General features: G+C 44.3%; 1 protein-coding gene across 1 annotated transcript in view; it reads left to right on the forward strand.

Moving 5' to 3' along the window:
- Positions 1 to 16,982, forward strand: part of LOC126193160 (hypodermin-B-like) — a 119,717-nt gene extending 102,735 nt beyond the window's left edge. Inside the window, exons 6-7 of the mRNA XM_049932706.1 lie at positions 7,809 to 7,967; positions 16,805 to 16,982. Of these exons, the coding sequence (XP_049788663.1) occupies positions 7,809 to 7,967; positions 16,805 to 16,960 (315 nt within the window). The 3' untranslated portion in view covers positions 16,961 to 16,982. The remainder of the gene's footprint in view (positions 1 to 7,808; positions 7,968 to 16,804) is intronic.
- Positions 16,983 to 17,701: the final 719 nt, after the last annotated feature.

Genomic DNA, 17,701 nt, shown 5'->3' on the forward strand with positions numbered 1-17,701 from the left:
TCTTTTGCTATTGCGGTTTTGCTGTTATGGACGTATTTAATGTACTTTATCAGACAAACTCCAGATTTCTCTCCCCATTGTATGTACGTGTTGTTGTCGCTACATTATTTATTTCGTTGCCTACTTGTTTAGACTGGCGCGCAGTTCGACGCAACGATCACAGTCCAACACAGATCTTTAATCTGCCAGGAAGTTTCACTACAGAGAGCTATACCGACGGAAAAAATCTGAAGTACCAAGGAGTTGTGCAAAATGAACGAAAGTTGGCAGGTGTGTTTCTACATCTGAAAGATAGTGTCTATTCAAATTTCGCCTCAGTCGCGTAAGAAGGCGCTAGTAGTACCACTATGAGGATGCAAATCAGGTTTGCTCTAAACACATGCTGTAACGATTGTGAGCGTTAGTTACCTTTGAGACTGGACATGGTGTCATGATGTTAGGAAAGAATGCCTTCAAGACGACAAAGAAACCATTATCAACGTCTCACTGAGCCTGAAAGAGGCCGCGTAATAGGGCTATGAGAAGCTGAATGTTTCTTCTTCGATATTGCAAATGTTCAAATGTGTGTGAAATCTTATGGGACTTAACTTCTAAGGTCATCAGTCCCTAAGCTTACACACTACTTAACCTAAATTATCCGAAGGACGAACACACACACCTATGCCCGAGGGAGGACTCGAACCTCCGCCGCGACCAGCCGCACTCGATATTGCAGAAAGACTTGGCAGGAATGTGGCCATTGTACATGGTTGTTGGTAGCGATGGTCACGAGAATGTTTGGTCGCAAGACGACCAGGCTTCAGCGGCCACGTGGGAAGACTATCGTGTTCAGCGTATGTTTCTTACGCATCGTAGTGCATCTGCTGCAGCAATTTGTGCAGAATTTGGTACCACAGTGATGCAACGAACTGTTACAAATCGATTACTTCAAGAACAGTTCAGAGCCAGATAATCTGTATCGGGCATTCCACTGACCCCTGAGCACCTCCATTTGCGGCTAGAATGGTGTTAAGTGAGATCTCATTGAAGGGCAGGGTGGAGGTCAGTTGTGCTTTCTGATGAAAGCTGGTTCTATCTTAGTGCCAGTGATGATAGTAGGTTGGTTAAAAGGAAGGCAATTGAGGGCCTCCAACCAACCTATCTGCATGCTGGATATACTGGACCTACACCTGGAGTTATGGTCTGGGGTGCAATTTCGCATGACAGCAGGAGCATTTTCGTGGTTATCCCACGAACCCTTATTGCACTTACGTCAGTCTGGTCATTCGAGTAGTTGTGTTGCCATTTATGAAGAACATTCCAGGGGGTGTTTTACAACAGGATAACGCTCGTCCACAGACAGCCGTTGTAACCCAGCATGCTCTACAGTGTCGGCATGTTGCCTTGTCCTGCTCGATCACCTGATCTTTCTACGATCGAGCACATAAGGGACATCATTGGATGACAACTCCAGCCTCATCCATAAACAGCTTTAAACGTCCTTGTACTGACTGACGAAGTGCAACAGTCATGGAAATTCGTCCCATATACTGACATCCGCCGCCTGTAAAACACAATGCATGCACCTTTGCACGCTTGCATTCAACATTCTGGCGTTTAAACCAGTTACTAATGTACCGGCCTTTCACATTTACAATGGTTTATCTAGCGCTTATGTTAACCTGTGATCTTGCAATGTAAATCACATAAGTATGTTACCTAGAGAAATGTTTTACAGAAATATTATTTCTCTACATTAATTACATTTTGGTGTTGCGATTTTTTTTTTCGCCAGTGCGTTTACCTCCTTCAGTTAGATCATTACGAGTATCCCTCAGTCATGTGAATACGTCTTCGTCACATAGACGGGATGTGTGTAATAGGTTTGTCAGTGATGTCTCAAATATACAAAAATGATTTTGTCCACTCTGTGTGCAGGTATCTGCAAAGAATGCAGATTTAAAATACTTTGGTAAAAGACTGATGATGCCAGCTGAATGACTGGGAATCAGTTCCACAGAAAAAGTGTAGAGCGTTGGATGTTGAAATTTTGCTGTCAAAGAACAAAGCATCTATCCTAAGTAGACGAATACCATTGTAACCACTGTTAAGAATGAGGTATTTATTATAGAAACATAGCTTATTCGAGAAGCTGACCTTCAAACGTGCTTGCCACCAAAACTGAGCAGGTCTATATTTCATAAGCAACTTTTGTTTAAAGAAATGAACACACCGCCAGTTGGCTGCATTGTTCATTATTTAATTACGACCCATGTTTCTGTCTTTTATGCCATTTTCAAGTGACTGAGTTTATTTCATTAACATATATTGTAGGACGTCAAGCTCAAAATTGGCCATAAATTAAGAAAAATATTCACTCCCCGCGAATGATATCGAAGTGACATCGTGGACAAGTTATAGTGCATTACAGAAAACGGAACTCAGCGGCAGCTAATACTATTTTCGATTAGGAAAGGTTGGTGGGTACAACTGAAGCTTGAGAAGCATAGTTACATTAGCCAAGCTTCTTCTTACATACTTCAGAAGAGTCGAACAGAAGCTTTCTTGTCATTTTGACATATGTCCTGTAGAAAGAAAGTAGTGTAGATATATACATCGATGAGCAGTTATACGGCCTATGATTATTACTAAAGACATCATTAAAGCACTGAACGGCTGGGCTACGGCGATCATTACCGTGTAGTTCGTACATGGTGGAGAAGGAGTTACCCGTAATTTTCTGAGAGAAACTTGAGAAAGATTAGAAAAGATGAAAATGTGAAAGTCGATAGCCAGAACTAAGCTTGAACCCCCTCCCCCCACAGCCCCCACCCCCTTACATATCTAGATTCAAAATGGTTCAAATGGCTCTGAGCACTATGAGACTTAACTTCTGAGGTCATCATTCAACTAGAACTTAATTTTTTTGGTCATCAGTCTACTGACTGGTTTCATGCGGCCCGCCACGAATTCCTTTCCTGTGCTAACCATTTCATCTCAGAGTAGCACTTGCAACCTACGTCCTCAGTTATTTGCTTGACGTATTCCAATCTCTGTCTTCCTCTACAGTTTTTGCCCTCTACAGCTCCCTCTAGTACCATGGAAGTCATTCCCTCATGTCTTAGCAGATGTCCTATCATCCTGTCCCTTCTCCTTATCAGTGTTTTCCACATATTCCTTTCCTCTCCGATTCTGCGTAGAACCTCCTCATACTTTACCTTATCAGTCCACCTAATTTTCAACATTCGTCTATAGCACCACATCTCAAATGCTTCGATTCTCTTCTGTTCCGGTTTTCCCACAGTCCATGTTTCACTACCATACAATGCTATACTCCAGACGTACATCCTCAGAAATTTCTTCCTCAAATTAAGGCCGGTATTTGATATTAGTAGACTTCTCTTGGCCAGAAATGCCTTTTTTGCCATAGCGAGTCTGCTTTTGATGTCCTCCTTGCTCCGTCCGTCATTGGTTATTTTACTGCCTAGGTAGCAGAATTTCGTAACTTCATTGACTTCGTGACCATCAATCCTGATGTTAAGTTTCTCGCTGTTCTCATTTCTACTACTTCTCATTATCTTCGTCTTTCTCCGATTTACTCTCAAACCATACTGTGTACTCATTAAACTGTTCATTCCGTTCAGCAGATCATTTAATTCCTCTTCACTTTCACTCAGGATAGCAATGTCATCAGCGAATCGTATCACTGATATCCTTTCACCTTGTATTTTAATTCCACTCCTGAACCTTTCTTTTATTTCCATCATTGCTTCCTCGATGTACAGATTGAAGAGTAGGGGCGAAAGGCTACAACCTTGTCTTACACCCTTCTTAATACGAGCACTTCGTTCTTGATAGTCCACTCTTATTATTTCCTCTTGGTTGTTGTACATATTGTATATGATCCCGTCTCTCCCTATAGCTTACCCCTACTTTTTTCAGAATCTCGAACAGCTTGCACCATTTTATATTGTCGAACGCTTTTTCCAGGTCGACAAATCCTATGAAAGTGTCTTGATTTTTCTTTAGCCTTGCTTCCATTATTAGCCGAAACGTCAGAATTGCCTCTCTCGTCCCTTTACTTTCCCTAAAGCCAAACTGATCGTCACCTAGCGCATTCTCAATTTTCTTTTCCATTCTTCTGTATATTATTCTTGTAAGCAGCTTCGATGCATGAGCTGTTAAGCTGATTGTGCGATAATTCTCGCACTTGTCAGCTCTTGCCGTCTTCGGAATTGTGTGGATGATGCTTTTCCGAAAGTCAGATGGTATATCGCCAGACTCATATATTCTACACACCAACGTGAATAGTCGTTTTGTTCCCACTTCCCCCAATGATTTTAGAAATTCTGATGGAATGTTATCGATCCCTTCTGCCTTATTTGACCGTAAGTCCTCCAAAGCTCTTTTAAATTCCGATTCTAATACTGGATCCCCTATCTCTTCTAAATCGACTCCTGTTTCTTCTTCTATCACATCAGACAAATCTTCACCCTCATAGAGGCTTTCAATGTATTCTTTCCACCTATCTGCTCTCTCCTCTGCATTTAACAATGCAATTCCCGTTGCACTCTTAATGTTACCACCGTTGCTTTTAATGTCACCAAAGGTTGTTTTGACTTTCCTGTATGCTGAGTCTGTCCTTCCGACAATCATATCTTTTTCGATGTCTTCACATTTTTCCTGCAGCCATTTCGTCTTAGCTTCCCTGCACTTCCTATTTATTTCATACCTCAGCGACTTGTATTTCTGTATTCCTGATTTTCCCGGAACTTGTTTGTACTTCCTCCTTTCATCAATCAACTGAAGTATTTCTTCTGTTACCCATGGTTTCTTCGCAGCTACCTTCTTTGTACCTATGTTTTCCTTCCCAACTTCTGTGATGGCCCTTTTCAGAGATGTCCATTCCTCTTCAACTGTACTGCCTACTGCGCTATTCCTTATTGCTGTATCTATAGCGTTAGAGAACTTCAAACGTATCTCGTCATTCCTTAGTACTTCCGTATCCCACTTCTTTGAGTATTGATTCTTCCTGACTAATGTCTTGAACTTAGCCTACTCTTCATCACTACTATATTGTGATCTGATTCTATATCTGCTCCTGGGTACGCCTTACAATCCAGTATCTGATTTCGGAATCTCTGTCTGACCATGATTTAATCTAATTGAAATCTTCCCGTATCTCCCGGCCTTTTCCAAGTATACCTCCTCCTCTTGTGATTCTTGAACAGGGTATTCGTTATTACTAGCTGAAACTTGTTACAGGACTCAATTAGTCTTTCTCCTCTTTCATTCCTTGTCCCAAGCACATATTCTCCTGTAACCTTTTCTTCTACTCCTTCCCCTACAACTGCATTCCAGTCGCCCATGACTTAGATTTTCGTCCCCCTTTACATACTGTATTACCCTTTCAATATCCTCATACACTTTCTCTATCTGTTCATCTTCAGCTTGCGACGTCGGCATGTGTACCTGAACTATCGCTGTCGGTGTTGGTCTGCTGTCGATTCTGATTAGAACAACCCGGTCACTGAACTGTTCACAGTAACATACCCTCTGCCCTACCTTCCTATTCATAACGAATCCTACACCTGTTATACCATTTTCTGCTGCTGTTGATATTACCCGATACTCATCTGACCAGAAATTCTTGTCTTTCTTCCACTTCACTGACCACTACTATATCTAGATTGAGCCTTTGCATTTCCCTTTTCAGATTTTCTAGTTTCCCTACCACGTTCAAGCTTCTGACATTCCACGCCCCGACTCGTAGAACGTTATCCTTTCGTTGATTATTCAATCTTTTTCTCATGGTAAGCTCCCCCTTGGCAGTCCCCTCCCGGAGACCCGAATGGGGGACTATTCCGGAATCTTTTGCCAATGGAGAGATCATCATGACACTTCTTCAATTACAGGCCACATGTCCTGTGGGTACACGTTACGTGTCTTTAATGCAGTGGTTTCCATTGCCTTCTGCATCCTCATGTCGTTGATCATTGCTGATTCTTCCGCCTTTAGGGGCAATTTCCCACCCCTAGGACAAGAGAGTGCCCTGAACCTCTATCCGCTCCTCCGCCCTCTTTGACAAGGCCGTTGGCAGAATGAGGCTAACTTCTTATGCCGGAAGTCTTTGGCCGCCAATGCTGATTATTTGTCGAAATTTAGGCAGTGGCGGGGATCGATCCGGGACCGAAGACGTTTTGATTATGAATCAAATACGCTACCCGTAGACCACGGGTCCTAGAACTTACAACTACTTAAACCTAACTAACCTAAGGACATCCCACATATCCATGCCCGAGGCAGGATTCGAACCTGCGACCGTAGCGGTCGCGCGGTTCCAGACTGTAGCGCCTAGAACCGCTCGCCCACTCCGGCCGGTTCAAAAAATGGCTCTGAGCACTATGGGATTTAACATCTGAGGTCATCAGTCCTCTAGAACTGAGAACTACGTAAACCTAACTAACCTAAGGACATCACACACATCCATGCCCGAGGCAGGATTCGTACCTGCGACTGTAGCGGTCGCGCGGTTCCAGACTGACGCACCTAGAACCGCTCGGCCACACCGGCCGGCACTCCGGCCAGCTTGCACCTGTAGGTGCAACATTCCCAACCAATGGTGAAATTGCGGTACTATTGCAACTCCCTTGTCATCGACTACTTTGCGGTATTGTTTAAATTTGCTGGCATTTTACAGCCGAACTGACTGGACTACTTCCGTTAACATTATGCCAATGACATTGTTATCTCACTCTGTGTCGTTACTTCCTCTGCTCAAAGCACTGCGCCTGGTATTTCTCAAATAGGATACTTTCTGGGAGCGAAAATTTCTCTAATTTCTCCACCCTGCCCTTCAATGAGAAAATTTCTCAAGGAAAAAGCGTAACTCAGGCGCTAATTGAAATAAAGAACAGACTTTAGACATGTCTGCAGACTTTACAGAAAAAATCTATGCCACGTTTGAATTTCATAATTTGTACGTGGTTACTGTAGGAGGTAAGACTTTAAACTTCATACAAATGTGGGTTAAATACTGACCAAAAAAATTTGGAGCTTTGCATAGTAAACGAAAATGCGGTATGAAATTTAAGAGCACCCAGTCGCCGAGGAAGATATTTTGGTACTCAACGAAAATAAAAACTATTTCAACGAGTTCAATAACTTTTGAAATTACTTCCTGTGTTTCAGATTGTTTCTGGATGCAAAACTTTCGTCCTGTTTCGAAAACATTCACCTAACTCTGATTCTAATAAAAATTAGAAACAGCTACTTCCTATACTTAGAGAAATTATATACAAGTATTACATACATGGAGTGTCAGTGATAGACTTTAAAGCTATTTTCTGTCACTGTGGAGAGTGGAGCACTCTCTGCAGAGGTACAACAATGTTGCAGCTTCAGACCTTAAATGTGAGATGAGTCCTAATTTAAATTAGATTGTAATTCATGATGTTGGTTCAAATGGCTCTGAGCACTATGCGACTTAACTTCTAAGGTCATCAGTCGCCTAGAACTTAGAACTAATTAAACCTAACTAACCTAAAGACATCACACACATCCATGCCCGAGGCAGGATTCGAACCTGCGACCGCAGCGGTCGCGCGGTTCCAGACTGTAGCGCCTTTAACCGCTTGGCCACCACGGCCGGCAATTCATGATGTTCTTATTATTTATTTCTATGTTGTGTTAGAATATTGAGCTCTTCTAATGGTGGGCCTATTATAGAAGATTCACATCATACATTTTTGTGCTTAAATACTGGGTTTTGAAAACTGGAACATACTAGCGTAACTCTAGTGTAAGAAAAGACTGTTCTTTTTTCACAGTACTTCGGACAGATTCAAGATGGCCTGCGCAAAGTGGACATACACATATGGCAGCAGTGGCTGTGTGAGTCCGTGTGGCAAGACATCAATTACAACGTCCACCCTACGCAGATCTGTGCAATTCGTTTCAAGAACAACAAGCACTACGACGCCTGCACTGTAAGTAAACGGCGAGCTGGTGGTGAAAAGTATGCCGGGGCGAGGAAGGGCCATTTTCCTGCCTCTTACAGAGTGGGGGAGTTGTTGTACCTGGAGGATAGTGTGCCTAGGAACATATGATGTTTCCTAATGTATCTAGGAACACTTGATGTTTCCTGGTCAGTGTTTCAATCTCGCGACTGATTTTAGAATCACGTGAAGGAACGGGCTCTAGAAACTGCCACAAGCAGTTTGTGGGACTGGCTACCGTTTTATTGTTGAGAGACGTGAGGTTCTGTTTTGTGCAGCTTTTGTAAATTATACGAGTTGTGCATATTCAAGTGTTCTTTAGTATATTAAAGCTATCTGGAGGATACTGTAAATTCTTCTGTTACAGAGTTTCATGGTGAGTAAAATTCCTTACTTATTTAATACTAGTTGCATGACGTGTGGATCGTTAAGCCACACTTTGTCAGTTGTGCACCGTCTTGTTTCCTGAAAAAGAAGAAGGTCTTCAAACATGGATCACGTGTTATTTGCAAACGGGTCGACGCCCAACACTGCACTTCCCTCATCATCGCACTAGGTCTGTACCCGGAGGCGCCGAGTGGAGATGCTGGAAGGGGGAGGGGAGAGAGGATATAAAGGCAGCACCCAACAGGTAGCTCGTGGGTTGCATGCACCTGGAAAACCCATTGTGTTTGTTGTTTTAACAGTGGAAGCAAACTGTTGTGTCAGTGTGCACACACTGTGAGAAAACAGGGATGTGGGAACCTGAAGAGGGCAACTGTGACTGGAGGCACAGCAGCGATGTGGCCCGAGGAGCTGGCTGAGGATAAAAATCTTGCAACAAGAACTGGGTAGCACCGACAGCAACCACATCATAGTCGTTAACTCTGCCAGCTGTGATAAGATGGACGAAGACCGACTGCCACACAGTCAGAGAGCAGACCATGTGTGACTGAGATGCTTTGACACCACCTATATTTGTCCGGTATCAGGCTGAAGACTAGTTGGGCTTCCTTTGCGCACTCAAAGACACTGTGAAATAAAACATCATCATCAAATGCCTTGACAATGACGCTCTACTAGAGGTTCGAATGGACTCTGCGCTGACTATGAGGCTCTCAAGCCTCTCTGCAGCCAATACATTGTTCTAGGACGAGAGAAGATGCAACCAAAGAAGAAAATGGCAGCAATCAAGGTGCTCTTCAGAGGAATACCATGGCTTTGAAATAGATACACAGTCTGCGGAGGTACGCTACCTGCTGGGTTCAGAGATGTGGCTGTCAGTCTACATAACAGAACCGATAAGAAGAAAAACATGTCTGGATAAAAAAAAAACCTACAGCAGGACCGCCAAAAGAAGAAGCTGCCACGCTTGTGCTTGTCTTGGCTGTAGACATAGCTGACATCCATAAAAGAAGAAAGGAAGCCAAACCGGTCTATGAACTGAACAAGTTCATGAGCGTTGACGTGAAAGTGGAGCCTCTCCCGGTGGGACTCGTCACTTAGTCGCAGTGCTATAAGTACCAAGAAGAGGAGTATGTAACAAAATACTGCTGCAATCAACCAGTGTGTGCCGAGTGGTCTGTCAAGCACGACAGTCAAGCTTTCCGAGAGCAAATAAGACCAACTGGCATGCGCCCACTGTGGTGGTTCACATGTCGCAAGATGGTGTGGCTGCAGAGTCTTTGCTGGCCGAAACCACGCCAGCGAAATGCAACAGTGGATGACGTTCCAAGCGACGAAGAAGACGTTCCAGGCGAGTTCGGCACGCACCGACCACGTCAAAAAGAGGCGTCGAAGGAGGTGAAGGCGCAGCAAGGACGCAACTTCACCCATAGAGCAGACCAGAGGCGAGACGGAAGTGGTCCCCTTCCTGCATCGTCAGCTGCCCCCAACGTCGGTGAGGATGGTGGAGGGAGTAACCAGCAGGACACCGTACAATGAAGGCACTGGGCACCAGATCGCCGAGAAGTCTAAGGCACTGCAGTGGCAGAAAATGGCACACCAACAGGCTGTGAGAAGGACGATACACGTGCCGACATCGACGCCGCTCTGTAAGAGGCTGACTCTCACTTTAGTATGACGCTCCATACAGGAATGGAAGTGGCTTGCCTCCTGCTGAGAGATATCTAGTATTGTCGGCCATAATTAGATTCAGAAGTGGTGCAGATGGGCGCATGGTGGCCTCATGCTGCAACACTGAGAGATGCAGACCTGCCCTGCTAGATCATAGAGCAAGAAGCCGATGATGAGCAAATGCACAACACAATGGTTCAAAATGGTTCAAATGGCTCTGAGCACTATGGGACTCAACATCTTAGGTCATAAGTCCCCTAGAACTTAGAACTACTTAAACCTAACTAACCTAAGGACATCACACACATCCATGCCCGAGGCAGGATTCGAACCTGCGACCGTAGCAGTCCCGCGGTTCCGGACTGCAGCGCCAGAACCGCTAGACCACCGCGGCCGGCACACAACACAATGCCAGAGATCAACAGAAAAGACAGCATCTCAGTCATCTGAACAGAAAGAACTGACCAAGTAGTGCAAACCATCGAATTCTTCAACAGCTGTAATTAAGTAATAAACACAGAATGGCAGGAAAGGTCTATCCCAAACGAAGACGAACAGGACTACAAATGGCAACGTAACTGGCTGTTCTACCGCCACTGTGTGGAGAAGGTCAACGCCCAGTGTCCAAAACCCACCACCAAGAAGAAGACTTCACTGACCCAAGGTGATGACCCTTGGACCCTTAGAAAAAAAAGCACTACAAAACAAGGGGAAGCCACCAACAGTTCTGGGGAATGGTTTTGGAATTTTCCCTGCAGCTGCAAGTTGAATGACTGAACTACCCCTTGAGACTCCTACTACAATGCAGGGGTCGACGACAGGGTCGGCAAGAGCTCCAATTGCGAGACGCTAGCAAATATTCCCTACCCCCTTCCCAAAAATAACTCCTCTTGGCATAATCACAAACAAAATAAAGATGGAAACAGAACGATCTTAGTTTAAGACATTGGCTGGGAAAGTGCGACTATGTATCACTAGTTAAGACAAGAATGAAATGCGCTGGAAAAAAAATATCACTCAGAGTTTCGCACTGGCAGCAGTATCACTGGCTTCACCCGATCGTCGGTGCTGAAGACACCTGAGGCTATGTGTCTCTTTTGAGATGCGAAAGCAGAATGGTCATATCATGGCCAGGCAGGGCTGTCGATGACAGTGTCTTCACTGACATACACACCACCGCCGTCAGCATTACCACAGGTGTAGCGCTTGCCGACTCTGTCTTCCACCCCTGCATTCAGCGCCATCTGTCGCATGTATGCTGAACTAGGTGGTCTGGATTAGGTCTCGTATTTCGAGTTACTCTGATCGAGAAAACTGTCTTTAAAAGCAAAATACCATGTTTCTGCTAGTGTCTATGCCAGACAATAAGAGGCATAGGCAACGCCGATGCAAATGACAGGTAAAGATGATTACAGGCCAGGAAAATGTGTCCCATACGGCCACAGCCAGCATGATCAACTCCATATACTTAGAGAAAATCCAGTTGCAAGAAAGTGAAACAAGTGCCTCCACCACTCGTGAACTCACCTCAGACGAATCCAAAAACTGTGTTATTGCCCTGCCTCTGGCACTCTTGGAAAATGCGCAGGGTATAAGTCGTAGGAAGAACTAGACGCCGCCATCGCCAAAGTCATACGAGGAGATTAATGTGCAAGGCGAGGAACAATGGGAGTTTACTGACGTTGTCCTTTGCATCTCAATAAGTACATGACGACGCCAAGGAGCTTCTGACTGAATACCTTGTCACAGAGACTGTACCCAGGGATCCCAGAAGGCGCGAGACTGTGAAGGCGACTATGCATGGCCTACCCCTGGCTTGTGACGACACGGTTCTACTGAGTCATAGACCTGCATCAGGTGATAAACAGGGAATGGCAGCCGGTCAACCAGTTTGTCGGCTCAGCCTGGCACAAGAAGAACAAAGACATCATTCATGTCTGGAGGCTGACGTAATTAGAGGTCGAAGTCGCACCATCGTTGCTGGAAAGGAGTGAGCAAGGCTTCTGCTGCCAGCAGCTGGGTCATGTGGCAAATATTGGTGAAACGCTGAGGTGCGTGCAAAATGTTCACAAACTCATGTAAGGACCACACGCTCCTGTCCAAATGTCACTGCACTAACACATGTCAACTGCGGCGGTTCAAATGGTTCAAATGGCTCTGAGCACTATGGGACTCAACTGCTGAGGTCATTAGTCCCCTAGAACTCAGAACTAGTTAAACCTAACTAACCTAAGGACATCACAAACATCCATGCCCGAGGCAGGATTCGAACCTGCGACCGTAGCGGTCTTGCGGTTCCAGACTGCAGCGCCTGTAACCGCACGGCCACTTCGGCCGGCAACTGCGGCGGCAACCATGTGGCTAGCTTTCGGGGCTACCCACACATAATGGGTTGGCGCCACGAAAAGAAGCCAAAACGCAGGCGCGGAAAGAAGGCCCACACGACTGAACCTCCCATCCCTGCTCCACCAAGAAGACAATGAGCACCTGCTGCCCAACCAGGGGACGCCAACAAGTCGACAGAGTACGCAGAAATCTGCGAGAGGATGGCGGAAAGAATCTGACTACTGTCGAAACAGTACTTAGCTGTCCTGACGGCAGCCGTGGAGGAAACCCTCCAACTGATCCCTTCCACAACCATCGTGATAGCACCACACACCGTTGCCATTTGAAGGAAGCCAGAACCTGGGGATAGTAGAAGAATGCAGCCAGCAACCTCAGACACTGCTAAATCGCAACGAACTGACAGGGATGCTGCAAAGGAGCCGACGGATGCGGCTGCACCTGCCCGCCCCAAAAGCCAACAGGTCATCCGCCGCTAGACGACTGCACCACAGAGCTACAACTCGCCTCACGCGACGCGATACCCAGCAAGGCAGTGCTAGAAAGACAAGCCATTCAGATGGAGCCCACGATACCTGTAGAACAGCGTACAGATGGAATCCTGTACAGATTCAATACCAGCCAGGTCTTCCCTCAGGCAATGGTAGGGGCTGCCACACCAGAGACACCTGCTTCCTCAGCCATACCGCACTAGGCTGCTGGGATGAACGACAGAATCAAGAAAAGCATACAGGGCCAGATGGGCAGCATCTGTGGATGGGTCCAACAATCGCTTCCGAAATATGCCCATACTTGCCAGTGTAAAGCAACCCCATACTGGCGCAGAGCCCCACCTAGAGGCGGGCTGGCCGCTGTGGCTGAGCGATTCTAGGCGCTTCAGTCTGGAACCGCGTGTAATGGTACTTTGACTTACGCAAAGTTATAATTTACGATCGCGCACGCAGAAGAGCGCTGCGCCAGCGACCGATTTTATAAATAATTTTGTTCTTTTTTTTACTTTTGCGTAGTTTTTTGTTTTTTAAGAACTAATGAAGATCTCTCTCTTGTCTTGATACGAAAGACGTGTATTTTTCCGTGATGTGTTGAATGTGCTTTTGGTGAAAATTAAAATTACATAACAAAGCGATGTTGTCTCAATAGCTAATGAGGAGGAGATAAAATAAAAAGGTAACACTACACGCGCGACCGCTACGGTCGCAGGTTCGAATGCTGCCTCAGGCATGGATGTGTGTGATGTCCTTAGGTTAGTTAGTTGTAAGTAGTTCTAAGTTCTAGGTGACTGATGACCTCAGATGTTAAGTCCCATAGTGCTCAGAGCCGTTTGCACCATTTGAACCTGGTGGTGGCTGGCTGGGGAACTTCCAAGTTCGAATAAAATCACGGACATTTCTTCAAATGCCAAATAACCTGTGTTCAGCACCAACATACACACCAATACATTGAAAATCAGCTAAGGTGATTGGCCCTGTTCAGCAATGTATGTAAAAAAAAGTTATCATTCAGTCACCAGGAACGCCTGAAGATGGCAAGAAGTCGACTTGCCGTAATATCTGGCCTTTTAGACGACACCACCCGCCTGAATAACCGAGAACTATTCAGAATTAAAAATATAATAAAAACAGTCTCCACCACATAAAATACACTGCCAGAAAAGAATATTAATACGTCCTTTTAGACACTTCCACTTCACTTAAGATTTATTGGTGCAGCAGTGCATATTGGAGTATACGAAATGATTACATTTACATGTCACTAGCACAGGTGGTTCTGAGGTACAAAGTATAGACCCATGCTGAAACACGCATATTAGTACATGGTGCAGCTTCCACAGCCACCAGGGCAACCACTGACTCTAGCATCCAGTCGATAGTACAAATGATGAATACATTCCTGGTATATGTAATACCACGCCTGCTCGAACTCTTCAGATAGTTCTGTAAGAGTTGTTCGTTGAAGAGTCGCATGAGTCACTTCTTAATTCGTCACATCCCACATGTGCTCGATTGGAGACAAGTCCAGAAATCGTGCGGCCCAGGGAAACTGCGTGTGTGTGTGTGTGTGTGTGTGTGCGCTCACTATCTTGTTGGAACAACTCTTTAGCGCCCCCCCCCCCCCCCCCCGCCCTCAGAAACACTAAAGGCGAAGAAGAATTGTAGCTTATTGCACCTTCATAATGCCTTGGGTGGAGCCAGTGTATCTTGGACGAATGCACTCTCCAGGAAATGCTCACCAGGTCTATGTCGTACAACAGATGACCATGACCTGCATGCAGGCAGAACCTGATTTTATTGCTAAAGATTGCGGTGCGCCATTCCATCGTCCAAGTGATCCTCTGGCGGCACCAGTCGAGCTGTGCACGTCGATGCTGTGGCGTGAGTGGAAGACGGGCTGGAAGTGTGTGTGGCTGCAGTCCCACTGCTAACAACTTGTTTGCCACAGTTTCGTGTGTATGTCTGTAGTCACACTGGTAACAACCAGTTCTCAACATTTCGTGTTGATATGTCGGGGCTCACAAGCCCTCTTATCTGTGCCATGGCAGCTGTACAATCTGCCATTGCTGCTCTCATAATACGACGATCCTGGTGGGCATCTGTGCTGTGGGGACGTCCAGAATCTCGTCTGCCTACAGTAGTGAGAATGTTCACGTGGCTACTGATACGAGCATCGTTGCACAATCGACACAGCATGTCCAACTTGTGTGGCAATTCTCCGAAAGGACCATGCCACCACTCTGAGAGGCACAATTTGATCTATTTCAAACTCGCTCAGTTGTGTGCAGAAAGCATGAGTGCTTCTCTGTGGCATGGTTGCCTCCTTGCTTTACACATTTGCACTACTGTGGGACATCAGGCTGTGAACATTCCCTATTAAAGGGCAGACACAGATGGCTCTCTGTAGCTTTGCCAATATGCTATCAACTATCCCCCCCAGCCGGCATATGCTATCAGTGGATCAAAATCGACATAGTCTTTCCAAGTATACTAATTTTTTTCTGGCAGTGTATTTCATTTAAAAAAACTGCAATTGATTTCGATTAATGTCTCATAATCTGCAGACCATTATGTGCTGACTGCTGGAGCTGGTGGCATTGAGCACTAACTGCTCTAGGCTGGAGTGAAGAGCACATGTTTCATAATCACATTGGAGTATAGGAAGAAACTGATTATTTAACTAGCATATTTCATTTGATGTCTTTAGTTCATCTCTATTTCTCAGTTATGTTTGTACATATGTTGAAGATATGAAAACCATTAAAATGTATAAATGCTCCTTATATATATCTGGCAGGGCAGACACAGATTGCTCTCTGTAGCTATGCCAATATGCTATCTACTATCACCCCATATATATATATATAGGCTCTTTATAAATGAATATTGGGGTTTTAACGCATTATAATATTTAGCATATTAAACTTACAGTTATAAATGTTATGTCAAATGAAAGAGCAACTCAAACAGTTTTACCAAGAAACTTATAAATGTTCAGTGTGAGCACCATTTGTCACACAGCACACATCAAGTCTATAGCTGAGTTCTTCCCAAATGTTGGTAAGTGTGTCTTCAGTGATTGTAGAAACAGCTGCTTCAGTCCGGTTTCTTAATTCAGGGAGGTCTGCTGGTAGCGGAGGCATGTACACACGATCCTTGATGAAGCCCCAAAGGAAAAAATCGCATGGCGTTAGGTCGGGTGAACGTGGAGACCATGCAAAGCAAGCCCTGCCATTGGGCCCCTTGTGGCCTATCCAGCACTTGGGTACAGTGAAGTTCAACCAACCGCATACTTCGCTATGCCAGTGAACATTTATAAGGTTCTTGGTAAAACTGTTTGAGTTGCTCTTTCATTTGACGTATAATTTGTAACTGTAAGTTTAATGTAATAAATATTATAAAGCATTAAAACCACGATATTCATTTATAAACAACCTGTATTCACTGGAGCAGTGTGTTTAAGTAGGACTTACTGGTATATAGAAACAGGTTAATAATTCGAAAGCTAGAGTATCAAGTTCCCTTTCAAACGTGGTAAACGAAAATTTCAATATGTATAAAACAGAATTATCATCAGTCGAAGTATACGAAGTAAATATCATGAATTTATTTAAGAAATGAATTTTTGTAGAGTTAAGTTCACATTTCATTCGGAAAGGTAAAGATTAGCAGTTTTATTCGAACCCCTAATATTAGTTGCTTGTGATGTTGTTTCATAATATGTTTCGATAAATAACATGGTGTAAATTTCGATTGCAATCAATATCTTAATTAAAATACTGAGATTTATGTTTAGAGATGTGAATAACAGTTTATCCTGATAATTAATATTTTTAAGTTGAGTGAAAATAAACATGTATAACGTTAAGAATAATCAGAATTTATCTTTCTAAAGTATGATGTTCTACACATACTACAAGCAACTTTATCACTTTGCAGGGTGATGAAGGGGGTCCGCTGCTATACGAGGGAAAGGTTGTGGGGCTGGTGTCGTGGGGACACTTTTGTGGTGAGCCCCCCTACCCCTCAGTCTACACACGTGTCTCCAGTTATCTGGACTGGATCACTGAGAAGACCAGTGGATCACGGGTGTAGTACTACAGACGGTGACTTTGTATTTGCTACAGGCCTTAAATATCTATAAAATTAGTATTGTGGGTTATAAGAATATGTTATCGATATTAACCTCTGTCTAGAAGTGACAATAAAATTCCGGCCAAAACATTATTTGGTGGCAATCTTGTACTCAATCTGTGACACTGGGTCAAGCTCGCTCTCATTCGTAAAACTTATTCATAAATTATAATAAATGTAATTCAGCGCTCATCTTACACTTATAAATCACTTTTCTACTTTTCCATATTTTACAAAAAACAAATGTTATCCCGTAGTTTAAACAATGTTAAAATATGTAGTAAGAGCTAATGCATTACATTTGCGGATACATAATGCTTTTCTTGCAAAGTTGGTCTCAGTGTCAGGGTTTGATCCTTTGTTCCTGTGTAACCTATTGAAAAATTTCGTCCACGATCGTTTAAATGACAAGCAGCTGGAATATTATGTTGCTTTCAACCATATTGTTCTTTTATTTGGATGTTCTTAAACCCAAACTTACCGTCACATGTTTGACACTTTCCAAACATAGCTTGTGCAATTTTCTTGAGCCATAGAAAGAACACAATCCATCAGAACACAACATTTACCAAATTAAGCAAATGCTAAACCCACTCTATTCTATTTTATCCAACTGTAAGGCTATCGCCGGCCTGAGTGGCCGAGCGGTTCTCGGCGCTACAGTCTGGAACCGCGCGACCGCTACGGTCGCAGGTTCGAATC

This window comes from Schistocerca nitens, chromosome 1, assembly GCF_023898315.1.
Source record: "Schistocerca nitens isolate TAMUIC-IGC-003100 chromosome 1, iqSchNite1.1, whole genome shotgun sequence".
Classification (NCBI taxonomy): domain Eukaryota; kingdom Metazoa; phylum Arthropoda; class Insecta; order Orthoptera; family Acrididae; genus Schistocerca; species Schistocerca nitens.